Source organism: Convolutriloba macropyga, chromosome 5, assembly GCF_964194025.1.
Source record: "Convolutriloba macropyga chromosome 5, txConMacr16.3, whole genome shotgun sequence".
Taxonomy (NCBI): domain Eukaryota; kingdom Metazoa; phylum Xenacoelomorpha; order Acoela; family Convolutidae; genus Convolutriloba; species Convolutriloba macropyga.
Window position 1 is genome coordinate 24,911,078 of NC_134472.1, and position 25,500 is coordinate 24,936,577.

General features: G+C 33.9%; 1 protein-coding gene across 1 annotated transcript in view; it reads left to right on the plus strand.

The window, feature by feature from the left end:
- The window catches only part of LOC142340322 (uncharacterized), a 65,081-nt gene that overhangs the window by 37,466 nt on the left and 2,115 nt on the right, over positions 1 to 25,500 (plus strand). The window contains exon 3 of the mRNA XM_075390897.1: positions 24,033 to 24,224. Within this exon, the coding sequence (XP_075247012.1) occupies positions 24,033 to 24,224 (192 nt within the window). The remainder of the gene's footprint in view (positions 1 to 24,032; positions 24,225 to 25,500) is intronic.

The window sequence follows — 25,500 nt, forward strand, 5'->3', positions numbered from 1 at the left end:
TTAATGTTTAATTTTTGTCGCTTTTTGGCACAAAACGCAAACATACTGTTCTAACCAATTCTGAATATGCAAAAGAATTGGTCAGAATAAGTGTTTTGGAAGAAAAGTTGAGTTTGTTTAGGAAAGTGCAATTTGCCGCACAGGACGCTAAAATTTTAAGTCTCAGTGTTTTCGTTAATTTTTTTTCTTTTTGTCGATTTTTGGCACAAAACGCAAACATACTGGTCTAACCAGTTCTGAATATGCAAAAGAATTGGTCAAAAAAGTGTTTTGGAAGAAAAGTTGAGTTTGTGGTGGAAATTGCAATTTGCCGCGCAGACGCTAAATTTTAAATTCTCAGTGTCCTTTCTTTGTCTACAACTTTGAAAATACTGTTATGTGTTTTTTCGTGAGCTGACTATTGCGGATGAGAAACTGCTGTCAGTATTGAATGAGTTATACGGCAAAAAAGTAAATTTACAGCAAAAAATTTCTCCATAAAAGTAGTAGAAAAAAATGGTCTCAAAAAGTCTTCTAGTTCTCGAGATGGTGATATGACATATGTCTGCTTTTTTGTAAGTTTTAGTAGTTTGCTAGTTTTTACCTTCTCTATATATTCTTATTGGAGCCCAGACTTGGTCAAAATTGTAAACGTCACTGAAAAATTGAAACTTCTCCATCAGAAAAAAAGTCTTCTTCAAAAGTCTTCTGTTTTTTAGTGTTTTTAGTGTATTCGTTAATGTTTGACTTTTGTCGCTATTTGGTACAAAAAGCAAACATTCGAATGCAAACAATCCTGAATCTGCAAAAGAATTGGTCAGAATAAGTGTTTTGGAAGAAAAATTTCAGAAATCTTGAAACTTCTCTTTTTCAGTAAAAAGTCTTCTCTAAAAGTCTTCTATTTCTGGAGATGTAGGTGATATGGGATATGCCTGCTTTTTCTTAGTTCATAGTATATCATCAGCTTGTACCATTTTTATTCAGTCTGATTTGTTTCTAGATATGGCCAAAATGGTCACTTTCAAGAAAACTTGAAACTTCTCTTTGTCTGTAAAAAAGTCTTCTCTAAAAGTCTTCTATTTCTCGATGTAGTTGATATGATATATGTCTGCTTTTTCTTAGTTCATAGTAGTTCATTGATTTGTACTACCTGTATTCAGTCTGATTTGAGTATAGATATGGCCAAAATGGTCACTTTCGAGAAAAACTTAAAACTTCTCTTTGTCAGTAAAAAAAATTCTTCTCTAAAAGTCTTCTATTTCTCGATGTAGGTGATATGATATATGTCTGCTTTTTCTTAGTTCTTAGTATTTCATCAGTTTGTACCATCTGTGTTCAGTCTGATTTGAGTCTAGATATGGCCAAAATGGTCACTTTCCAGAAAACTTGAAACTTCTCTCAGTAAAAAAAAATCTTCTATAAAAGTCGTTTGTTTCTCGAGATGTAGGTGATATGAGATATGCCTGCTTTTTCTTAGTTCTTAGTATATCATTAGCTTTTACCACCTGTATTCAGTCTGATTTGAGTCTAGATATGGCCAAAATGGTCACTTTAGTGAAAAACTTGAAACTTCTCTTTGTCAGTAAAAAAAGTCTTCTCTAAAAGTCTTCTTTTTCTCTATGTAGGTGATATGATATATGCCTGCTTTTTCTTAGTTCTTAGTAGTTCATCAGTCACTACCATCTGTATTCAGTCTGATTTGAGTCTAGATGTGGCCAAATTGGTCACTTTCCAGAAAACTTGAACCTTCTCTTTGTCACTAAAAAAGTCTTCTCTAAAAGTCTTCTATTTCTCGATGTAGGTGAAATGATATATGTCTGCTTTTTCTTAGTTCGTAGTAGTTCATCAATTTGTACTACCTGTATTCAGTCTGATTTGAGTCTAGATATGGCCAAAATGGTCACTTTCCAGAAAACTTGAAACTTCTCTCAGTAAAAAGAAAATCTTCTTTAAAAATCGTTTGTTTCTCGAGATGTAGTTGATATGAGATATGCCTGCTTTTTCTTAGTTCTTAATATATCATTAGCTTTTACCACCTGTATTCAGTCTGATTTGAGTCTAGATATGGCCAAAATGGTCACTTTCGAGAAAAACTTGAAACTTCTCTTTGTCAGTAAAAAAAGTCTTCTCTAAAGACTTCTTTATCTCTATGTAGGTGATATGATAAATGCCTGCTTTTTCTTAGTTCTTAGTAGTTCATCAGTCATTACCATCTGTATTCAGTCTGATTTGAGTCTAGATGTGGCCAAATTTGTCACTTTCCAGAAAACTTGAAACTTCTCTTTGTCACTAAAAAAAGTCTTCTCTAAAAGTCTTCTATTTCTCGATGTACGTGATATGATATATGGCTGCTTTTTCTAAGTTCTTGATATTTTATCAGCTTGTACCATCTGTATTCAGTTTGATTTGAGTCTAGACTTGGACAAAATGGTCATTTTCGAGAAAAACTTGAAACTTCTCTTTGTCAGTAAAAAAAGTCTTCTCTAAAAGACTTCTTTTTCTCTATGTAGGTGAAATGATATATGTCTGCTTTTTCTTAGTTCGTAGTAGTTCATCGACTTGTACTACCTGTATTCAGTCTGATTTGAGTCTAGATATGGCCAAAATGGTCACTTTCCAGAAAACTTGAAACTTCTCTTTGTCAGTAAAAAAAGTCTTCTCTAAAGGCCTTCTATTTCTCGATGTACGTGATATGATATATGGCTGCTTTTTCTTAGTTTATAGTAGTTCATTGATTTGTACTACCTGTATTCATTCTGATTTGAGTATAGATATGGCCAAAATGGTCACTTTCGAGAAAAACTTAAAACTTCTCTTTGTCAGTAAAAAAAATTCTTCTCTAAAAGTCTTCTATTTCTCGATGTAGGTGATATGATATATGTCTGCTTTTTCTTAGTTCTTAGTATTTCATCAGTTTGTACCATTTTTATTCAGTCTGATTTGTTTCTAGATATGGCCAAAATGGTCACTTTCAAGAAAACTTGAAACTTCTCTTTGTCTGTAAAAAAGTCTTCTCTAAAAGTCTTCTATTTCTCGATGTAGTTGATATGATATATGTCTGCTTTTTCTTAGTTCATAGTAGTTCATTGATTTGTACTACCTGTATTCAGTCTGATTTGAGTATAGATATGGCCAAAATGGTCACTTTCGAGAAAAACTTAAAACTTCTCTTTGTCAGTAAAAAAAATTCTTCTCTAAAAGTCTTCTATTTCTCGATGTAGGTGATATGATATATGTCTGCTTTTTCTTAGTTCTTAGTACTTCATCAGTTTGTACCATCTGTGTTCAGTCTGATTTGAGTCTAGATATGGCCAAAATGGTCACTTTCCAGAAAACTTGAAACTTCTCTCAGTAAAAAAAAATCTTCTATAAAAGTCGTTTGTTTCTCGAGATGTAGGTGATATGAGATATGCCTGCTTTCTCTTAGTTCTTAGTATATCATTAGTTTTTACCACCTGTATTCAGTCTGATTTGAGTCTAGATATGGCCAAAATGGTCACTTTAGAGAAAAACTTGAAACTTCTCTTTGTCAGTAAAAAAAGTCTTCTCTAAAAGTCTTCTTTTTCTCTATGTAGGTGATATGATATATGCCTGCTTTTTCTTAGTTCTTAGTAGTTCATCAGTCATTACCATCTGTATTCAGTCTGATTTGAGTCTAGATGTGGCCAAATTGGTCACTTTCCAGAAAACTTGAACCTTCTCTTTGTCACTAAAAAAGTCTTCTCTAAAAGTCTTCTATTTCTCGATGTAGGTGAAATGATATATGTCTGCTTTTTCTTAGTTCGTAGTAGTTCATCGATTTGTACTACCTGTATTCAGTCTGATTTGAGTCTAGATATGGCCAAAATGGTCACTTTCCAGAAAACTTGAAACTTCTCTCAGTAAAAAGAAAATCTTCTTTAAAAATCGTTTGTTTCTCGAGATGTAGTTGATATGAGATATGCCTGCTTTTTCTTAGTTCTTAGTATATCATTAGCTTGTACCATCTGTATTCAGTCTGATTTGTGTCTAGATATGGCCAAAATGGTCACTTTCGAGAAAAACTTGAAACTTCTCTCAGTAAAAAAAAGTCTTCTATAAAAGTCGTTTGTTTCTCGAGATGTAGGTGATATGAGATATGCCTGCTTTTTCTTAGTTCATAGTATATCATCAGCTTGTACCAATTTTATTCAGTCTGATTTGTTTCTAGATATGGCCAAAATGGTCACTTTCAAGAAAACTTGAAACTTCTCTTTGTCTGTAAAAAAGTCTTCTCTAAAAGTCTTCTATTTCTCGATGTAGTTGATATGATATATGTCTGCTTTTTCTTAGTTCATAGTAGTTCATTGATTTGTACTACCTGTATTCAGTCTGATTTGAGTATAGATATGGCCAAAATGGTCACTTTCGAGAAAAACTTAAAACTTCTCTTTGTCAGTAAAAAAAATTCTTCTCTAAAAGTCTTCTATTTCTCGATGTAGGTGATATGATATATGTCTGCTTTTTCTTAGTTCTTAGTATTTCATCAGTTTGTACCATCTGTGTTCAGTCTGATTTGAGTCTAGATATGGCCAAAATGGTCACTTTCCAGAAAACTTGAAACTTCTCTCAGTAAAAAAAAATCTTCTATAAAAGTCGTTTGTTTCTCGAGATGTAGGTGATATGAGATATGCCTGCTTTTTCTTAGTTCTTAGTATATCATTAGCTTTTACCACCTGTATTCAGTCTGATTTGAGTCTAGATATGGCCAAAATGGTCACTTTAGAGAAAAACTTGAAACTTCTCTTTGTCAGTAAAAAAAGTCTTCTCTAAAAGTCTTCTTTTTCTCTATGTAGGTGATATGATATATGCCTGCTTTTTCTTAGTTCTTAGTAGTTCATCAGTCATTACCATCTGTATTCAGTCTGATTTGAGTCTAGATGTGGCCAAATTGGTCACTTTCCAGAAAACTTGAACCTTCTCTTTGTCACTAAAAAAGTCTTCTCTAAAAGTCTTCTATTTCTCGATGTAGGTGAAATGATATATGTCTGCTTTTTCTTAGTTCGTAGTAGTTCATCGATTTGTACTACCTGTATTCAGTCTGATTTGAGTCTAGATATGGCCAAAATGGTCACTTTCCAGAAAACTTGAAACTTCTCTCAGTAAAAAGAAAATCTTCTTTAAAAATCGTTTGTTTCTCGAGATGTAGTTGATATGAGATATGCCTGCTTTTTCTTAGTTCTTAGTATATCATTAGCTTGTACCATCTGTATTCAGTCTGATTTGTGTCTAGATATGGCCAAAATGGTCACTCTCGAGAAAAACTTGAAACTTCTCTCAGTAAAAAAAAGTCTTCTATAAAAGTCGTTTGTTTCTCGAGATGTAGGTGATATGAGATATGCCTGCTTTTTCTTAGTTCTTAGTATATCATTAGCTTTTACCACCTGTGTTCAGTCTGATTTGAGTCTAGATATGGCCAAAATGGTCACTTTCGAGAAAAACTTGAAACTTCTCTTTGTCAGTAAAAAAAGTCTTCTCTAAAAGACTTCTTTTTCTCTATGTAGGTGATATGATATATGCCTGCTTTTTCTTAGTTCTTAGTAGTTCATCAGTCATTACCATCTGTATTCAGTCTGATTTGAGTCTAGATGTGGCCAAAATTGTCACTTTCCAGAAAACTTGAAACTTCTCTTTGTCACTAAAAAAAGTCTTCTCTAAAAGTCTTCTATTTCTCGATGTACGTGATATGATATATGGCTGCTTTTTCTAAGTTCTTGATATTTTATCAGCTTGTACCATCTGTATTCAGTTTGATTTGAGTCTAGACTTGGACAAAATGGTCATTTTCGAGAAAAACTTGAAACTTCTCTTTGTCAGTAAAAAAAGTCTTCTCTAAAAGACTTCTTTTTCTCTATGTAGGTGAAATGATATATGTCTGCTTTTTCTTAGTTCGTAGTAGTTCATCGACTTGTACTACCTGTATTCAGTCTAATTTGAGTCTAGATATGGCCAAAATGGTCACTTTCCAGAAAACTTGAAACTTCTCTTTGTCAGTAAAAAAAGTCTTCTCTAAAAGCCTTCTATTTCTCGATGTACGTGATATGATATATGGCTGCTTTTTCTAAGTTCTTAATATTTTATCAGCTTGTACCATCTTTATTGAGTTTGATTTGAGTCTAGACTTGGACAAAATGGGCATTTTCGAGAAAGCTGGAAACTTCTCTTTGTCAGTAAAAAAAAGTCTTCTCTAAAAGTCTTTATTTCTCGAGATGAAGGTCATTTTAGATGTGTCTGCTTTTTCTTAGTTCTTTGTAGTTGATCAGTTTGTACCATTTGTATTCAGTCTGATTTGAGTCTAGATATGGCCAAAATGGTCACTTTCCAGAAAACTTGAAACTTCTTTTTGTCAGTAAAAAAAGTCTTTTCTAAAAGTCTTCTATTTCTCGAGGTGGTGATATGATATGTGTCTGCTGTTTTGTAAGTTTTAGTAGTTTAACAGTTTGTATCCCTGTGTATATAGAGTGTAGAATAAAGTGCTTCTAGATGATAATGTCTACTGAAAACATCTCATCTTCCGGTTTTCCACCTGGCTACAAAATTCCCAAGAAAGTTTCCCAGGTTCGTAATATTTGGAAATTCATTTTAAATGTGATGATTTGTAAATTTGTATACTACTTTTCACTACAATGCCAGCAAGATATGAGCGCAGGGGAAACCCTAGATTTTCTTACTGGCAGTGTGGCTTTTCTCATTCCTAATTTTAAAATCTGTAGTCTAGTTAGTTTCTCTCAAATCCAGTTTGTAACAATTATATTAGTCCTGATGGTAATTTGAGCTTGGGGTCGGTTTTTTATAACTGTGTATCCAAATGTGAATTTGCAAAAGATTTGGTGAGAATAAGCGTTTGCAAGAAATTTTGAATTTGTGTAGGAAAGTGCAATTTGCCGCGCAAGACGCTAAAATTTTAAGTCTCAGTGTTTTCGTTATTTATTTCTTTTTGTCAATTTTTGGCACAAAACGCAAACATACTGGTCTAACCAATTCTGAATATGCAAAAAAATGGTCAGATTAAGTGTTTTGGAAGAAAAGTTGAATTTGTGTTGGAAATTGCAATTTGCGCACAAGACGCTAAAAATTAAAGTCTCAGTGTTTTCGTTAATTTTTTTCTTTTTTGTCGATTTTTGGCACAAAACGCAAACATACTGTTCTAACCAATTCTGAATATGCAAAAGAATTGGTCAGAATAAGTGTATTGGAAGAAAAGTTGAGTTTGTGGTGGAAATTGCAATCTGCCGCACAAGACGCTAAAATTTAAAGTCTCAGTGTACCCGTCAATGCTTGCTTTTTGTCAATTTTTGTCACAAAACGTAAATATACTGTTCTAACCAGTTCTAAATATGGAAAAGAATTGGTCAGAATAAGTGTTTTGGAAGAAAAGTTAAATTTGTGGTAGAAATTGCAATTTGCCGCACAAGACGCTAAAATATAAAGTCTCTGCGTTTTCGTTAATTTTTGCTTTTTGTCGATTTTTGGCACAAAACGCAAACCTATTGGTCCAAACAGTTCTGAATATGCAAACGATTTGGTCAAAAAAAGTGTTTTGGAAGAAAAGTTGAGTTTGTGGAAATTGCAATTTGACACACAGACGCTAAATTTTCAGTGTTCTGTCTTTGTCTAGAACTTTGAAAATACTGTTATGTGGTTTTTCGTGAGCTGACTAGCGCGGCTTAGAAACTGCTGTCAGTATTGAATGAGTTATACGGCAAAACAGTAAATTTACAACAAAAATTGCAATTTCTCCATAATAGTAGTAGAAAAAAATGGTCTCTAAAAGTCTTCTATTTCTCGAGATGTAGGTGATATGAGATATATCTGCTCTTTCGTAGTTCTTAGTAGTTGACCACTTTGCACCATCTGTATTCACTCTGATTTGAGTCTAGATATAGCCAAAATGGTCACTTTCGAGAAAACTTGAAACTTCTCTTTCTCAGTAACAAAAAGTCTTCTCTAAAAGTCTTCTATTTCTCGAGATGTAGGTGATATGAGATATGTTTGCTTTTTCTTAGTTCTTAGTAGTTGATCAATTTGTACTACCTGTATTAAGTCTAGATTTGAGTCTTGATATGGCCAAAATAGCCACTTTCGAGAAAACTTGAAACTTCTCTTTGTCAGTAAAGAAGTATTCTCTAAAAGTCTTTTTTTTTCTCGAGATGTAGGTGATATTAGATGTCTGTTTTTTGGATTTTTTTAGTAATTACCTAGGCTGTACAATCTGTTTGCAGTCTGGCTGGAGCGTATAGTTTTGGTCGAAACAATAAACTTGTAAGAGAAATAGAATTTTTTGTCTGTCAGTAAAAAAAAGTCTTCTCTTGAAGTCTTCTTTTTCTCGAGATGTAGGTCATATTAGATATGTCTACTTTTTCTTAGTTCTTTGTAGTTGATCAGTTTGTACCATTTGTATTCAGTCTGATTTGAGTCTAGATATGGCCAAAATGGTCACTTTCCAGAAAACTTGAAACTTCCTTTTGTCAGTAAAAAAAGTCTTTTCTAAAAGTCTTCTATTTCTCGATGTACGTGATATGATATATGGCTGCTTTTTCTAAGTTCTTAATATTTTATCAGCTTGTACCATCTGTATTCAGTTTGATTTGAGTCTAGACTTGGACAAAATGGGCATTTTCGAGAAAGCTGGAAACTTCTCTTTGTCAGTAAAAAAAAGTCTTCTCTAAAAGTCTTCTATTTCTCGAGATGAAGGTCATATTAGATATGTCTGCTTTTTCTTAGTTCTTTGTAGTTGATCAGTTTGTACCATTTGTATTCAGTCTGATTTGAGTCTAGATATGGCCAAAATGGTCACTTTCCAGAAAACTTGAAACTTCCTTTTGTCAGTAAAAAAAGTCTTTTCTAAAAGTCTTCTATTTCTCGAGGTGGTGATATGATATGTGTCTGCTGTTTTGTAAGTTTTAGTAGTTTAACAGTTTGTATCCCTGTGTATATAGAGTGTAGAATAAAGTGCTTCTAGATGATAATGTCTACTGAAAACATCTCATCTTCCGGATTTCCACCTGGCTACAAAATTCCCAAGAAAGTTTCCCAGGTTCGTAATATTTGGAAATTCATTTTAAATGTGATGATTTGTAAATTTGTATACTACTTTTCACTACAATGCCAGCAAGATATGAGCGCAGGGGAAACCCTAGATTTTCTTACTGGCAGTGTGGCTTTTCTCATTCCTAATTTTAAAATCTGTAGTCTAGTTAGTTTCTCTCAAATCCAGTTTGTAACAATTATATAAGTCCTGATGGTAATTTGAGCTTGGGGTCGGTTTTTTATAACTGTGTATCCAAATGTGAATTTGCAAAAGATTTGTTGAGAATAAGCGTTTGGAAGAAATTTTGAATTTGTGTAGGAAAGTGCAATTTGCCGCGCAAGACGCTAAAATTTTAAGTCTCAGTGTTTTCGTTATTTTTTTCTTTTTGTCAATTTTTGGCACAAAACGCAAACATACTGGTCTAACCAATTCTGAATATGCAAAAAAATGGTCAGATTAAGTGTTTTGGAAGAAAAGTTGAATTTGTGTGGGAAATTGCAATTTGCGCACAAGACGCTAAAAATTAAAGTCTCAGTGTTTTCGTTAATTTTTACTTTTTTGTCGATTTTTGGCACAAAACGCAAACATACTGTTCTAACCAATTCTGAATATGCAAAAGAATTGGTCAGAATAAGTGTATTGGAAGAAAAGTTGAGTTTGTGGTGGAAATTGCAATCTGCCGCACAAGACGCTAAAATTTAAAGTCTCAGTGTACCCGTCAATGCTTGCTTTTTGTCAATTTTTGTCACAAAACGTAAATATACTGTTCTAACCAGTTCTAAATATGGAAAAGAATTGGTCAGAATAAGTGTTTTGGAAGAAAAGTTAAATTTGTGGTAGAAATTGCAATTTGCCGCACAAGACGCTAAAATATAAAGTCTCTGCGTTTTCGTTATTTTTTGCTTTTTGTCGATTTTTGGCACAAAACGCAAACCTATTGGTCCAACCAGTTCTGAATATGCAAACGATTTGGTCAAAAAAAGTGTTTTGGAAGGAAAGTTGAGTTTGTGGAAATTGCAATTTGACACACAGACGCTAAATTTTCAGTGTTCTGTCTTTGTCTACAACTTTGAAAATACTGTTATGTGGTTTTTCGTGAGCTGACTAGCGCGGCTGAGAAACTGCTGTCAGTATTGAATGAGTTATACGGCAAAACAGTAAATTTACAACAAAAATTGCAATTTCTCCATAATAGTAGTAGAAAAAAATGGTCTCTAAAAGTCTTCTTTTTCTCGAGATGTAGGTGATATGAGATATATCTGCTCTTTCGTAGTTCTTAGTAGTTGACCAGTTTGCACCATCTGTATTCACTCTGATTTGAGTCTAGATATAGCCAAAATGGTCACTTTCGAGAAAACTTGAAACTTCTCTTTGTCAGTAACAAAAAGTCTTCTCTAAAAGTCTTCTATTTCTCGAGATGTAGGTGATATGAGATATGTTTGCTTTTTCTTAGTTCTTAGTAGTTGATCAATTTGTACTACCTGTATTAAGTCTAGATTTGAGTCTTTATATGGCCAAAATAGCCACTTTCGAGAAAACTTGAAACTTCTCTTTGTCAGTAAAGAAGTATTCTCTAAGTCTTTTTTTTTCTCGAGATGTAGGTGATATTAGATGTCTGTTTTTTTGGATTTTTTTAGTAATTACCTAGGCTGTACAATCTGTTTGCAGTCTGGCTGGAGCGTAGTTTCGGTCGAAACAATAAACTTGTAAGAGAAATAGAATTTTCTGTCTGTCAGTAAAAAAAGTCTTCTCTTGAAGTCTTCTTTTTCTCGAGATGTAGGTGATATAAGATCAGTCTGTTTTTTCTTAGTTCTGAGTAGTTCCTCAGTGTGTACCATCTGTGGTCAGTCTGATTTGAGTCTAGATGTGGCTAAGATGTCACTTTCCAGTAAACTTGAAACTTCTCTTTGTCAGTAAAAAAAAGTCTTCTCTAGAAGTCTTCTATTTCTCGATGTAGGTGATATGATATATGTCTGCTTTTTCTTAGTTCATAGTAGTTCATCGAATTGTACTACCTGTATTCAGTCTGATTTGAGTCTAGATATGGCCAAAATGGTCACTTTCGAGAAAACCTTGAAACTTCTTTTTGTTAGTAAAAAAAGTCTTCTCTAAAAGTCTTCTATTTCTCGATGAGATTTGTGGTGGTGGTATGAGATTTGTCTGTTTTTTCGGAGTTTTTAGTAATTATCTAGGCCTGTACAATCTGTTTGCAGTCTGATTGGAGCGTAGTTTCGGTATAAACAGTAAACTTGTCAGAAAATGGAAACTTCTTTATGTCAGTAAAAAGAGTCTTCTTTTGAAATCTTCTATTTATCAAGATGTAGTTGATATAAGATATGTCTGGTTTCTCGGAGTTTTTAGTAGTTTCCCGGTCTGTACAATCCGTTGGCATCCTGATTCGAGCTTAGAATTGGTCTAACCGGTAAATTGGCGGGAAGAATGGAAAATTCTCTTTGTCATTAGAAAAGTCTTCTTTAAGAGTCTTCTATTTCGCGAGATGTAGGTGATATGAGATATGACTGCTTTTTCTTAGTTCCTAGTATTTCATCAGTTTGTGCCATCTGTGTTCAGTCTGATTTGTGAGTAGATATGGCCAAAATAGTCACTTTCGAGAAAACATGAAACTTCTCTTTGTCAGTAAAAAAAAGTCTTCTCTAAAAGTCTTCTATTTCTCGAGATGTAGGTGATATGAGATTTGTCTGTTTTTTCGGAGTTTTTAGTAATTATCTAGGCCTCTACAATCTGTTTGCAGTCTGATTGGAGCGTTGTTTCGGTATAAACAGTAAACTTGTCAGAAAATGGAAACTTCTGTTTGTCAGTAAAAAAGTCTTCTTTTGAAGTCTTCTGTTTCTCAAGATGTAGTTGATATAAGATATGTCTGGTTTTTCGGAGTTTCTAGTAGTTTCGCGGTCTATGCAATCCGTTGGCATCCTGATTTGAGCTTAGAATTGGTCTAACCCGTAAATTTGCGGGGAGAATGGAAAATTCTCTTTGTCATTAGAAAAGTCTTCTTTAAGAGTCTTCTATTTCGCGAGATGTAGGTGATATGAGATATGACTGCTTTTTCTTAGTTCCTAGTATTTCATCAGTTTGTGCCATCTGTGTTCAGTCTGATTTGTGAGTAGATATGGCCAAAATAGTCACTTTCGAGAAAACATGAAACTTCTCTTTGTCAGTAAAAAAAAGTCTTCTCTAAAAGTCTTCTATTTCTCGAGATGTAGGTGATATGAGATTTGTCTGTTTTTTCGGAGTTTTTAGTAATTATCTAGGCCTCTACAATCTGTTTGCAGTCTGATTGGAGCGTTGTTTCGGTATAAACAGTAAACTTGTCAGAAAATGGAAACTTCTGTTTGTCAGTACAAAAGTCTTCTTTTGAAGTCTTCTGTTTCTCAAGATGTAGTTGATATAAGATATGTCTGGTTTTTCGGAGTTTCTAGTAGTTTCGCGGTCTATGCAATCCGTTGGCATCCTGATTTGAGCTTAGAATTGGTCTAACCCGTAAATTTGCGGGGAGAATGGAATTTCACTTTGTCAGTAAAAAAAAGTCTTCTCTAAAAGTCTTCTATTTCTCGAGATGTAGGTGATATGGGATATGTCTGCTTTTTCTTAGTTCCTAGTAGTTCATCAGTCTGTATTAACTGTATTCAGTCTGATTTGAGCCTAGATATGGCCAAAATGGTCACTTTCCAGAAAGCTTGAAACTTCTCTTTGTCAGTAAAAAAAGTCTTCTCTAAAAGTCTTCTATTTCTCGATGTAGGTGATATGATATATGTCTGCTTTTTCTTAGTTCTTAGTAGTTCATCAGTCTGTACCATCTGTATTCAATCTGATTTGAGTCTAAATATGGCCAAAATGGTCACTTTCCAGAAAGCTTGAAACTTCTCTTTATCAGTAAAAAAAAGTCTTCTCTAAAAGTCTTCTATTTCTCCAGATGAAAGTCATATTAGATATGTCTGTGTTTTCTTAGTTCTCAGTAGTTCATCAGTCTGTACCATCTGTAATCAGTCTGATTTGATTCTAGATATGGCCAAAATGGTCACTTTCCAGAAAGCTTGAAACTTCTCTTTGTCAGTAAAAAAAGTCTTCTCTAAAAGTCTTCTATTTCTCGATGTAGGTGATATGATATATGTCTGCTTTTTCTTAGTTCTTAGTAGTTCATCAGTCTGTACCTCTGTATTCAGTCTGATTTGAGTCTAGATATGGCCAAAATGGTCACTTTCTAGAAAGCTTGAAACTTCTCTTTGTCAGTAAAAAAGTCCTCTCTAAAAGTCTTTTTTTTTCTCGAGATGTAGGTGATATGACATATTTCTGTTTTTTTAGGAATTTTCATTAAATACCTAGGCTGTAAAAACTGTTTGCAGTCTGATTGGAGCGTAGTTTTGGTATAAACAGTAAACTTGTCAGAAAATGGAAACTTCTGTTTGTCATTAAAAAAGTCTTCTTTTGAAGTCTTCTATTTCTCAAGATGTAGTTGATATAAGATATGTCTGGTTTTGCGGAGTTTTTAGTAGTTTTGCGGTCTATGCAATCCGTTGGCATCCTGATTTGAGCTTAGAATTGGTCTAACCCGTAAATTTGCGGGGAGAATGGAATTTCACTTTGTCAGTAAAAAAAAGTCTTCTCTAAAAGTCTTCTATTTCTCGAGATGTAGGTGATATGGGATATGTCTGATTTTTCTTAGTTCTTAGTAGTTCCTCAGTGTTTAATTCCAGGAATTAGTCTTAATTGAGTCTAGATATGGCCTAAAGGGTCATTTCCCAGAAAACTTGAAACTTCTCAGTCAGTAAAAAAAAGTCTATAAAAGTCTTCTATTTCTCGAGATTGAGGTGATATGAGATATGTATGCTTTCTCATAGTTCTTAGTAGTTCATCGATTTGTACTAACGTTATTATTTGGTCTAATTTGAGTCTAGATTTGGCCAAAATGGGAACTTTCGAGAAAGCTTGAAACTTCTCTTTGTCAGTAAAAAAGGTCTTTTCTAAAAGTCTTCTATTTCTCGAGATGAAGGTCATATTAGATATGTCTGCTTTTTCTTAGTTCTTAGTAGTTGATCAGTTTGTACCATCAGCATTCAGTCTGATTTGAGTCTAGATATGGCCAAAAGGGTCTTTTTCCAGAAAACTTTAAAATTCTCTGTCAGTAAAAAAAACTCTTCTCTAAAATTCGTCTGTTTCTCGAGATGTAGGTGATATGAGATATGTCTGCTTTTTCTTAGTTCATAGTAGTTCATCGATTTGTACTACCTGTATTAAGTCTAGATTTGAGTCTTGATATGGCCAAAATAGCCACTTTCGAGAAAACTTGAAACTTCTATTTGTCAGTAAAGAAGTATTCTCTAAAAGTCTTTTTTTCCTCGAGATGAAGGTGATATGAGATGTCTGTTTTTTGGATTTTTTAGTAATTACCTAGGCTGTACAATCTGTTTGCAGTCTGGCTGGAGCGTAGTTTCGGTCGAAACAATAAACTTGTAAGAGAAATAGAATTTTCTGTCTGTCAGTAAAAAAAAAGTCTTCTCTTGAAGTCTTCTTTTTCTCGAGATGTAGGTGATATAAGATATGTCTGTTTTTTCTTAGTTCTGAGTAGTTCCTCAGTGTGTACCATCTGTGGTCAGTCTGATTTGAGTATAGATGTGGCTAAGATGTCACTTTCCAGTAAACTTGAAACTTCACTTTGTCAGTAAAAAAAAGTCTTCTCTAGAAGTCTTCTATTTCTCGATGTAGGTGATATGATATATGTCTGCTTCTTCTTAGTTCATAGTAGTTCATCGAATTGTACTACCTGTATTAAATCTAATTCGACTCTAGATGTGGCCAAATTGGGCACTTTCGAGAAAGCTTGAAACTTCTCTTTGTCAGTAGAAAAAAGTCTTCTCTAAAAGACTTCTATTTTTAAGTATATCTAAGTGTATACGTTAATGTTTGATTTTTGTCACTTTTTAGTACGAAAGGCAAAAATGCGTGTCAAACCAGTCCTGAATCTGCAAAAGAATTGGTCAAAGTATGTGTTTTGGAAGAAAAGTTGGATTTGTGATGGAAATTGCTATTTGCCGCACAAGACGCTGAAATGAAAAGCCTCAGTGATTTCGTTAATTTTCGCTTTTTGTCGTTTTTTTGGCACAAAACGCAAACATAATGGTCTAGCCAATTCGGAATATGCAAAAGAATTGGTCAGAATAAGTGTTTTGGAAGAAAAGTTGAATTTGTGCTGGAAATTGGAATTTGCTGCACAAGACGGTAAAATTTAAATCCTCAGTTCAGTGTGTTCTTTAATATTTGCTTTTTGTCAATTTTTGGCACAAAACGCAAAGATAGTGGTCTACCAGTTCTGAATATGCAAAAGAATTGGTCAGAATAAGTGTTTTGGAAGAAAAGTTAAATTTGTGGTAGAAATTGCAATTTGCCGCACAAGACGCTAAAATATAAAGTCTCTGGGTTTTCGTTAATTTTTGCTTTTTGTCGATTTTTGGCACAAATCGCCAACCTACTGGTCTAACCAGTTCTGAAAATGCAAAAGAGTTGGTCAAAAAAAGTGTTTTGGAAGAAAAGTTGAATTTGTGGTGGAAATTGCAATTTGCCGCACAAGACGCTAAAATTTAAAGTCTCATTTTTTTCGTTAATTTTTGCTTTTCGTCATTTTTTGACACAAAACGCAAACATAAAGGTCTAACCAATTCTGAATATGCAAAAGAATTCGTCAGAAAAGGTGTTTTGGAAGAAAAGTTGAATTTGTGGTAGAAATTGCAATTTGCCGCACAAGACGCTAAAATATAAAGTCTCTGCGTTTTCGTTAATTTTTGCTTTTTGTCGATTTTTGGCACAAATCGCAAACCTACTGGTCTAACCAGTTCTGAAAATGCAAAAGAGTTGGTCAAAAAAAGTGTTTTGGAAGAAAAGTTGAATTTGTGGTGGAAATTGCAATTTGCCGCACAAGACGCTAAAATTTAAAGTCTCATTTTTTTCGTTAATTTTTGCTTTTCGTCATTTTTTGACACAAAACGCAAACATAAAGGTCTAACCAATTCTGAATATGCAAAAGAATTCGTCAGAAAAGGTGTTTTGGAAGAAAAGTTGAATTTGTGGTAGAAATTGCAATTTGCCGCACAAGACGCTAAAATATAAAGTCTCTGCGTTTTCGTTAATTTTTGCTTTTTGTCGATTTTTGGCACAAATCGCAAAGCTACTGGTCTAGCCAGTTCTAAAAATGCAAAAGAATTGGTCAGAATAAGTGTTTTGGAAGAAAAGTTAAATTTGTGGTAGAAATTGCAATTTGCCGCACAAGACGCTAAAATATAAAGTCTCTGCGTTTTCGTTAATTTTTGCTTTTTGTCGATTTTTGGCACAAATCGCAAACCTACTGGTCTAACCAATTCTGAAAATGCAAAAGAGTTGGTCAAAAAAACTGTTTTGGAAGAAAAGTTGAATTTGTGGTGGAAATTGCAATTTGCCGCACAAGACGCTAAAATTTAAAGTCTCATTTTTTTCGTTAATTTTTGCTTTTCGTCATCTTTTGACACAAAACGCAAACATAAAGGTCTAACCAATTCTGAATATGCAAAAAAATTCGTCAGAAAAGGTGTTTTGGAAGAAAAGTTGAATTTGTGGTGGAAATTGCAATTTGCCGCACAAGACGCTGAAATTTAAAGTCTCATTTTTTTCGTTAGTTTTTGCTTTTGTCAATTTTTGGCACAAAACGCAAACACAATTGTCTAACCAGTTCTAAATATGCAAAAGAATTGGTCAGAAAAGGTCTTTTGGAAGAAAACTTGAATTTGTGGTGGAAATTGCAATTTGCCGCACAAGACGCTAAAATATAAAGTCTCTGCGTTTTCGTTAATTTTTGCTTTTTGTCGGTTTTTGGCACAAAGCGCAAACATACTGATCTATCCAATTCTGAATAAGCAACAAAAATGGTCAGAATAAGTGTTTTGGAAGAAAAGTTGAATTCGTGTTGGAAATTGCAATTTGGGCACAAGACGCTAAAAATTAAAGTCTCAGTGTTTTCGTTAATTTTTTTCTTTTTTTGTCAATTTTTGGCACAAAACGCAAACATACTGTTCTAACCAATTCTGAATATGCAAAAGAATTGGTCAGAATAAGTGTTCTGCAAGAAAATTTGCATTTGTGGTGGAAATTAATTTGCCAAACGACGCTAAAATTTAAACTCTCTAAGTTGAAGTGTCATTGTATTCGTTAAAGTTTGCTTTTTGTCTACAATCTTGTTGTAATTACAGAGGAAAAAGCAAGAAAACAAAGAGAATGAATGCCGGAAAAAAAGAATGGTGGAAAGAAGTTGAAAAAAAATCCGAAAGCGGTGAGGTTTTCTGGTTTCCGAACAAAGGCTGCGGATCTTGCCAGTGCGAAAAAGGAATTATACAAGATGATTCCGGAAGCCAAATCTTTTGCTTTATTGAGCTCGCGTCCCAATCAAGACACCTTGAATGGTTGGATAAACTTTGAAACGGCGATGGCATGCGAAAACTTTATAAAGAACCTTCAAAAAAACCCAAAAAGTGTTATAAAATTCATCAAAACAGAAGAACACGACAAGCCCCAAAGGCAAGGCATACTACAGTTCAACTCGAAGTTATCCCTGTTGGAGGAATGGATGAGTGAGAAATATCCGTTGGCAGAGACTGACATGGATTTTGATGATATTGAAAGTACAAGATTTAGCGAGTAAAAAAAAATTTAAGTTTTAACTTGCTTTTTTTGAAGTTTCGTCTTCAGAACTTGACGTATAAGCATACTCGTTAAACAAACTGATTGAACCAGTTCTGAATATGCAAAAGAATTGGTCAGAATAAGTGTTTCGGAAGAATAGTTGGTTTTGTGGTGGAAACTGCAATTTGCCGCACAAGACGGTAAAATTTAAATCCTCAGTTCAGTGTGTTCTTTAATTTTTGCTTTTTGTCAATTTTTGTCACAAAACGTAAATATACTGTTCTAACCAGTTCTAAATATGGAAAAGAATTGGTCAGAATAAGTGTTTTGGAAGAAAAATTGGTTTTGTGGTGGAAATTGCAATTTGCCGCACAAGACGCTAAAACTTAAAGTCTCTGCGTTTTCGTTAATTTTTGCTTTTTGTCGGTTTTTGGCATCAAACGCTATCATACTGGCCTAACCAGTTCTGAATATGCAAAAGAATTGGTCAGAATAAGTGTTTTGGAAGAAAAGTTAAATTTGTGGTAGAAATTGCAATTTGCCGCACAAGACGCTAAAATTTAAAGTCTCAGTGTACTCGCCAAAGCCTGCTTTTTGTCAATGTTTCAATTTTTGTCAGAAAACGCGAAAATATTGGTCTAACCAGTTCTAAATATGGAAAAGAATTGGTCAAAATAAGTGTTTTGGAAGAAAAGTTGGTTTTGTGGTGGAAATTCCAGTTTGCCGCACAAGACGCTAAAAATTAAAGTCTCAGCGTTTTCGTTAATATTTGCTGTTTGTCAATTTTTGGCACACAACGCAAACACACTGGTCTAACTAACTCTCAATATGCAAAAGAATTGGGCAGAATAAGTGATTTGGAAGAAAAGTTGAATTTGTGGTGGAAATTGCAATTTGCGCACAAGACGCTAAAATTTAGTCTCAGTGTTTTCGTTAATTTTTTCTTTTTGTCGATTACGGTAAAACGGTTAGTCTGTACCATCTGTATTCAGTCTGATTTGAGTCTAGATAAGGCCAAAATGGCCACTTTCCAGAAAACTTGAAACTTCTCTCTCAGTAAAAAAAAACTCTCCTATAAAAGTCGTCTGTTTCTCGAGATTGAGGTGATATGAGATATGTATGCTTTTTCATAGTTTTTAGTAGTTCATCTATTTGTACTACTTTTATTTAGTGTAATTTGAGTCTGGATATGGCCAAAATGGGCACTTTCGAGAAAGCTTGAAACTTCTCTTTGTCAGTAAAAAAAAGTCTTCTCTAAAAGTCTTCTATTTCTCGAGATGTAGGTGATATTAGATATGTCTGTTTTTTCTTATTTCTTAGTAGTTCATCAGTTTGTAGCATCTGTATTCAGTATGATTTGAGTCTAGATACGGCCAAATTGGTCACTTTCGAGAAAACTTGAAACTTCTCTTTGTCAGTAAAAAAAAGTCCTCTCTAAAAGTCTTCTATTTCTCGAGATGCAGGTGATATTAGATATGTCTGCTTTTTCTTAGTTCTTAGTAGTTCATCAGTTTGTAGCATCTGTATTCAGTATGATTTGAGTCTAGATACGGCCAAATTAGTCACTTTCGAGAAAACTTGAAACTTCTCTTTGTCAGTAAAAAAGGTCCTCTCTAAAAGTCTTCTATTTCTCGAGATGTAGGTGATATGATATATGCCTGCTTTTTCTTAGTTCTTAGTATATCATCAGCTTGTAACATCTTTATTCAGTCTAATTTGTGTCTAGATATGACCAAAATGGTCACTTTCAAGAAAACTTGAAACTTCTCTTTGTCTGTAAAAAAAGTCTTCTCTAAAAGTCTTCTATTTCTCGAGATGTAGGTGATATTAGATATGTCTGCTTTTTCTTAGTTATTAGTAGTTCATCAGTTTGTAGCATCTGTATTCAGTATGATTTGAGTCTAGATACGGCCAAATTGGTCACTTGCGAGAAAACTTGAAACTTCTCTTTGTCAGTAAAAAAAAGTCCTCTCTAAAAGTCTTCTATTTCTCGAGATGTAGGTGATATGAGATATGCCTGCTTTTTCTTAGTTCTTAGTATATCATCAGCTTGTAACATCTTTATTCAGTCTAATTTGTGTCTAGATATGACCAAAATGGTCACTTTCAAGAAAACTTGAAACTTCTCTTTGTCTGTAAAAAAAAGTCTTCTCTAAAAGTCTTCTATTTCTCGATGTGGGTGATATGAGATATGACTGCTTTTTCTTAGTTCTTAGTAGTTCATTAGTCTGTACCATCTGTATTCAGTCTGATTTGAGTCTAGATATGACCGAAAATGGTCACTTTCCAGAAAGCTTGAAACTTATCTTTGTCAGTAAAAAAGTCTTTTTTTTCTCGAGATGTAGGTGATATGAGATATTTCTGTTTTCTAGGAATTTTTATTAATTACCTAGGCTGTACAACCTGTTTGGAGTCCGGTTGGAGCGTAGTTTCGGTATAAACAGTAAACTTGTCAGAAAAATGGAAACTTCTGTCAGTAAAAAAGTCTTCTCTTGAAGTCTTCTATTTCTTTAGATGCATTTGATATAAGATGTCTGGTTTCTCGGAGTTTTTAGTAGTTTCCTGGTCTGTACAATCCATTGGCATCCTGATTTGAGACAAGAATTGGTCTGACCCGTAAATTTGCGGGAAAAATGGAACTTGACTTTGTCAGTAAAAAAAAGTCTTCTCTAAAAGTCTTCTTTTTCTCGAGATGTAGGTGATATAAGATGTCTGTTTTTTCGGAGTTTATAGTAAATTCATAGGCTGTACAATCTGTTGGCAGTCTAATCAGAGCGTAGTTTCCGTATAAACAGTAAACTTGTCAGAAAAATGGAAATTTCTCTTTCTCAGTAAAAAAAGTGTTCTCTAAAAGTATTCTATTTCTCGAGATGAAGGTCATATTAGATATGTCTTCTTTTTCTTAGTTCTTAGTAGCTAGAATCAGTGGTAGGTAGAACCTGAGACAAAAAGAATTTTTGGTATAGCTTGCCTCTGAAAAAAGTTAGTTTTTCATACGGAAATTTGCGATTAATTCAAATAATTAATTTTGAAATATAGTATTTCTGATCGGGTCAAGGAGTTGTCCAAATCAAACCAAACTCGGTATAGAGTATCTCCTGTGTATATAGAGTCTAAAACAAAAAGAATTTTTGCTATAGCTTGACTAGGAAAAAGTTAGTTTTTCATACGGAAAATTGCAATTATTCCGAATAAATTGTTATTATTCAATTTTAAAAATAGGTCTATTTCGTCGGGTCGAGGAGTTGTCCAAATCTAACCAAACTCGGTATGGAGTATCCCCTGTGTATATAGAGTCTAAAGCAAAAAAAATTTTGGCTATTGCTTGCCTAGGAAAAAAGTTAGTTTTTCATACGGAAATTTGCGATTAATTCAAGTAATTAATTTTGAAATATAGTATTTCTGATCGGGTCAAGGAGTTGTCCAAATCAAACCAAACTCGGTATAGAGTATCTCCTGTGTATATAGAGTCTAAAACAAAAAGAATTTTTGCTATAGCTTGACTAGGAAAAAGTTAGTTTTTCATACGGAATTTTGCGATTAATTCATATATTTAATTTTGAAATATAGTATTTCTGATCGGGTCAAGGAGTTGTCCAATTCAAACCAAACTCGGTATAGAGTATCACCTGTGTATATAGAGTCTAAGGCAAAAAAAATTTTTGCCATAGCTGGTGTAGGAAAAAAATTAGCTTTTCATACGGAAATTTGCGATTATTTCGAATATATAATTTTTAAATATAGCCTTTTTGATTGGGTCAAATAGTTGTTCAAATCAAACCAAACTTGGCAAAGAGTGTCCCATGTGTACCTAGACTGTTAAACAAAAGGAATTATTGCTCTAGCTTGTCTCTGGTAAAAGTTAGCTTTTCATACGGAAATTTGCAATTATTTCGAATAATTAATTTTGAAAAATAGTATTTATCATTGGGTAATTTAGTGCTCAATTCTCCAATATTTGTGTTTGTAACTCCGCCGTAGCCGGTCCCCAGCCCGGTCGAGAGAAGGAGGAGGGGAACACACCCAAAACATACTGGAAAATCTCAAAAAGTTGTTCGTTAGTTCAACTGTAGAGTTTTTCCGACAGTATTTAACCTATTTCAGCTCTCGAAACGTCCTATAATCAGACAAACTTACTAAACATAAAACGGGCCATATATGGTCCATAAAAGTCCATAAAATTTACCTTTTATGAGCTTGCTATGGTTAGTAGCATATATGGTCCGTTTTATGGAAAATAAGTTTTTCTACGAGAGCATTATTTTTTCCTACTATGGTAATATATGAATGAAAGAGAGGGCCCTGCCATATATGATTCGTATATAAAACGGGCCATATATCAAAACTTACCAACCATAGAAGGGACCATATATGTAAACTTATTAACCATTAAACGGACCATATATGGAAACTTACTAACCATAAAACGGACCATATATGGAAACTTACTAACCATAAAACGGACCATTCATGGAAACTTACTAACCATAAAACGGATCATATATGGCAGGGCCCTCTCTTTCATTCATATAATACCATAGTAGGAAAAAATAAAGCTCTCGTAGAAAAACTTATTATCCATAAAACGGACCATATATGGAAACTTACTAACCATAGCAAAATCATAAAACGTAAATTTGTATGGACTTTTATTGAACATATATGGTCCTTTTTATGGTAATTAAGTTTGGTCAACCCGGGGAGGTTTTCTATTAGTAATTTTTTTGGGAGGTTGACGCCTAAAAATGTGACAACCGGAAAAGATATCAGGTGTAATATTGCTTTAAGATAGTCAACAAAAATTTTCCACTCCACTTCTCTCATGTTCAGCTGTTGTTGAAGCGCATTTTTCATATTGCTGACGTTTGGCATTTTGTAGCAGGTGCTTGCTGCAATAGTTCCGAGTTTTGTTCTTATTGATCGATGAATTTCGCTTTTTTGCGTACAACTTAAAAAATATCGATCAATCAGTGATTTTGCTGTAATTGAACAGTTGTTGTGGGCGTTTTTTTAGTATTGCGTTGAGAATATTGATTGTTTTGTATCTTGGCCGTATAATTGATATTTTATATGATGGCAGCAACGAATTTCTTAAACAATTCATTAAAAAATTGAAACTCCCATCTTGTGAAACTCGAAAGAAAATTAGTCAGACTTGTTCTTTTAATGTTGTGAGTTGTCTGCGAGATTTGTCTGTATTTTATTTAAATCTAAATTCTGTTTGGTCTGTTTGACTTCTCACGTTGTCGGAAAAAGTCAATTTTCATCTAATTAACGTAAAGTGATATTTATTTTCTTGATTGTATTCTTGCGTGTTTTTATTCTTTTTTGAGATTTTATACTCATCGGCCGCCAATAACTGAGATTTGCAAAGTTTCTTTAACTTGAATTCCGAAGTTAAGAGATGTTTGATTGTGCCATTTTGCGTCAATTATAAGTTTCAATCGAAAAAATTGGAAACATCGATGAATAACGGGGGAAAAATAATTTCTGACTGTTTTATTATTTTTTATCAATGTGTGTATCTGAAACAACCTTTTCTTTCAGAGCTAAAAAAAGTTGACTCATCCTGAAAGAACAGGAATGTTTTCAAAAACCAAATAACATCCGTTAGAAATGTGAAATCATTGCAATTAAATTGAGCCAGCAAACTCTTTGTCTGGTATAAGGCAAGTTTCCAAAAATTTCGTTGATATAAGTTACCATGTGTATAAATATGATATTAGTTATATAAAGTTGATGTTAGGTACATCAATATGATAAGTGGTAGGTATTATAGTTTATTAATTAATTAGATTATTTTCAGAATGAACCCTATGCTGTTTTTACTCAGTTGTTCATTAGAACTCAAAGATTAAATTCAAACTAAGTGATCGCCGAAACACATTCTTCCGCAGACAATTTTTGGCTAAACTTACTTCTTTTTTTTTCAAATATTTTATATAACTTTTTCTTACGCTTTTCTCTTTCTTAATAATCGCTACCCTGCATTTTTCGTTATCGCAATCTTCTGACTAACTGCAGAAAAACTAACTGCAGAAATCTTCTGTTACAATCTAGACCCTTCTGCTATGCACGTAATCAGTACAATATATAGGTGCATACAGTCGAAGTAACTGAAATCCAAAATAATATGTATATAAATTAACATGGGGGTAACGGATACGATGCGTTTGTGTTGCGAAATTGACGCGTCCGTCCACATTTTTTTTTCGTAAATAGGACCAATTTTGGCCTCGCCACCTCCCCACTGATTTTGAGGCGGACATATTCTCTTACGAGTGGGGCCTCGAACTCGAACTTGTTCATGACTTTTATGTCTAACTGATACCACATTCATCAGCTGATCAGAGTGCGTTGGAGGAGGAGCAACATTATCTGAACTGGGTGGACTCTAAGAGTGGAAGACACCTCTCCTCTCCCTCGACAGGCACAGGGAAGAGGAAGCAATCTGAGTTAGAACACTCGAGTAAAGAGGGAAACCTAACAACTGAGAGCTTAAGTATTGTGGCTACGCCTCCCCCTTACCCGTCGGGTAAGTTGCAAACTTGGGGAAATTAACCAGGACGAGGGGCTCAGCAATAATTACTCAATATAATTGCTTCCTTCTCGGCCAGATGATCAAATGATGAGGCCCATTCGGACTATAGTGACATCCGATTACTAGACTTTGTCTGGCTAAAATTTATGATCAGACTTTGCTTTCGTTTGAACTTTTGACGTATTTCGGGCTCATCAGCTGGCTCATTTTAAATGGGGTCGCCATGTTATAACACGGAATCCGTGTTAAAATTTTGTGGTTTCTGTCGCATTATAGAATCCCTCCCAGCATTAATCTTAATGAGCATTAAACGCATATCCCCCCACCGTAGTGCGTATAACGTATACCACCCAATTAAGGCCACAAGGCTATAACTCTTTAATTTATAATATATTATGGGAGAGGCCAAACTTGTCCTTGAATATTGCAAAAAAATGTATGCTTTTGCTGCTTTTTACTCACCACTCAGTTTAAAGAGTAACCTGGGCCGAGGAATTTGGCCAAAATTATGTAAGATCAGCGGCAACTAGCGTTGACAAGTCGGAAAATTCACCGCAATTTTCTTACATAATTTTGCGTTGAATGCGTTGAATTTAAAGACAAAAATTCAACGCATTCAGCGCAAAATTATGTAAGAAATGGCGGTGAATTTTCCAACTTGTCAACGCTAGTTGCCGCTGATCTTACATATTTAGCGTTGAATTTAGCGTAGATCTTACATAATTAGCGTTGAATTTAGCGTAGATCTTACATATTTTTGCGTTGAATTTAGCGTAGATCTTACATATTTTGCGTTGATTTTAGCGTAGACCTTACATATTTTGCATTGAATTTAGCCTAGAACTTGCATATATTTCGTTGAATTTAGCCTAGATCTTACATTTTATTCGTTGAATTTAGCCGAGATCTTACATAATTTCAACGTATTCAACGCATTTATCATGTGAGAAGTACTGGGAAAAATTTAAACTTTTTTTAAGTTTTGAAAAAAATTTGAATTCCTAAAATGGTCTGAAATGGTTTTTGCACCGTAAAAGAGCAAATGGTTATTTTTTGCTGACTTCATTTTTCTCAATTGTGCAGTATAGGGGTTGAAACAGTAAAGAAATTAATTTTTCGAAAAAAAACTTGAAAAATTTGAAATCTTCAAATGGTCTGAATTGGATTTTGCACTATAAAAGAGCATTAAAAAAGATTTTTTCTGACTTCTTGTTACTCACCTTTGGAGTATCGGGTTCGAAATAGTGGAACAATTTAAAAAAACTTGAAA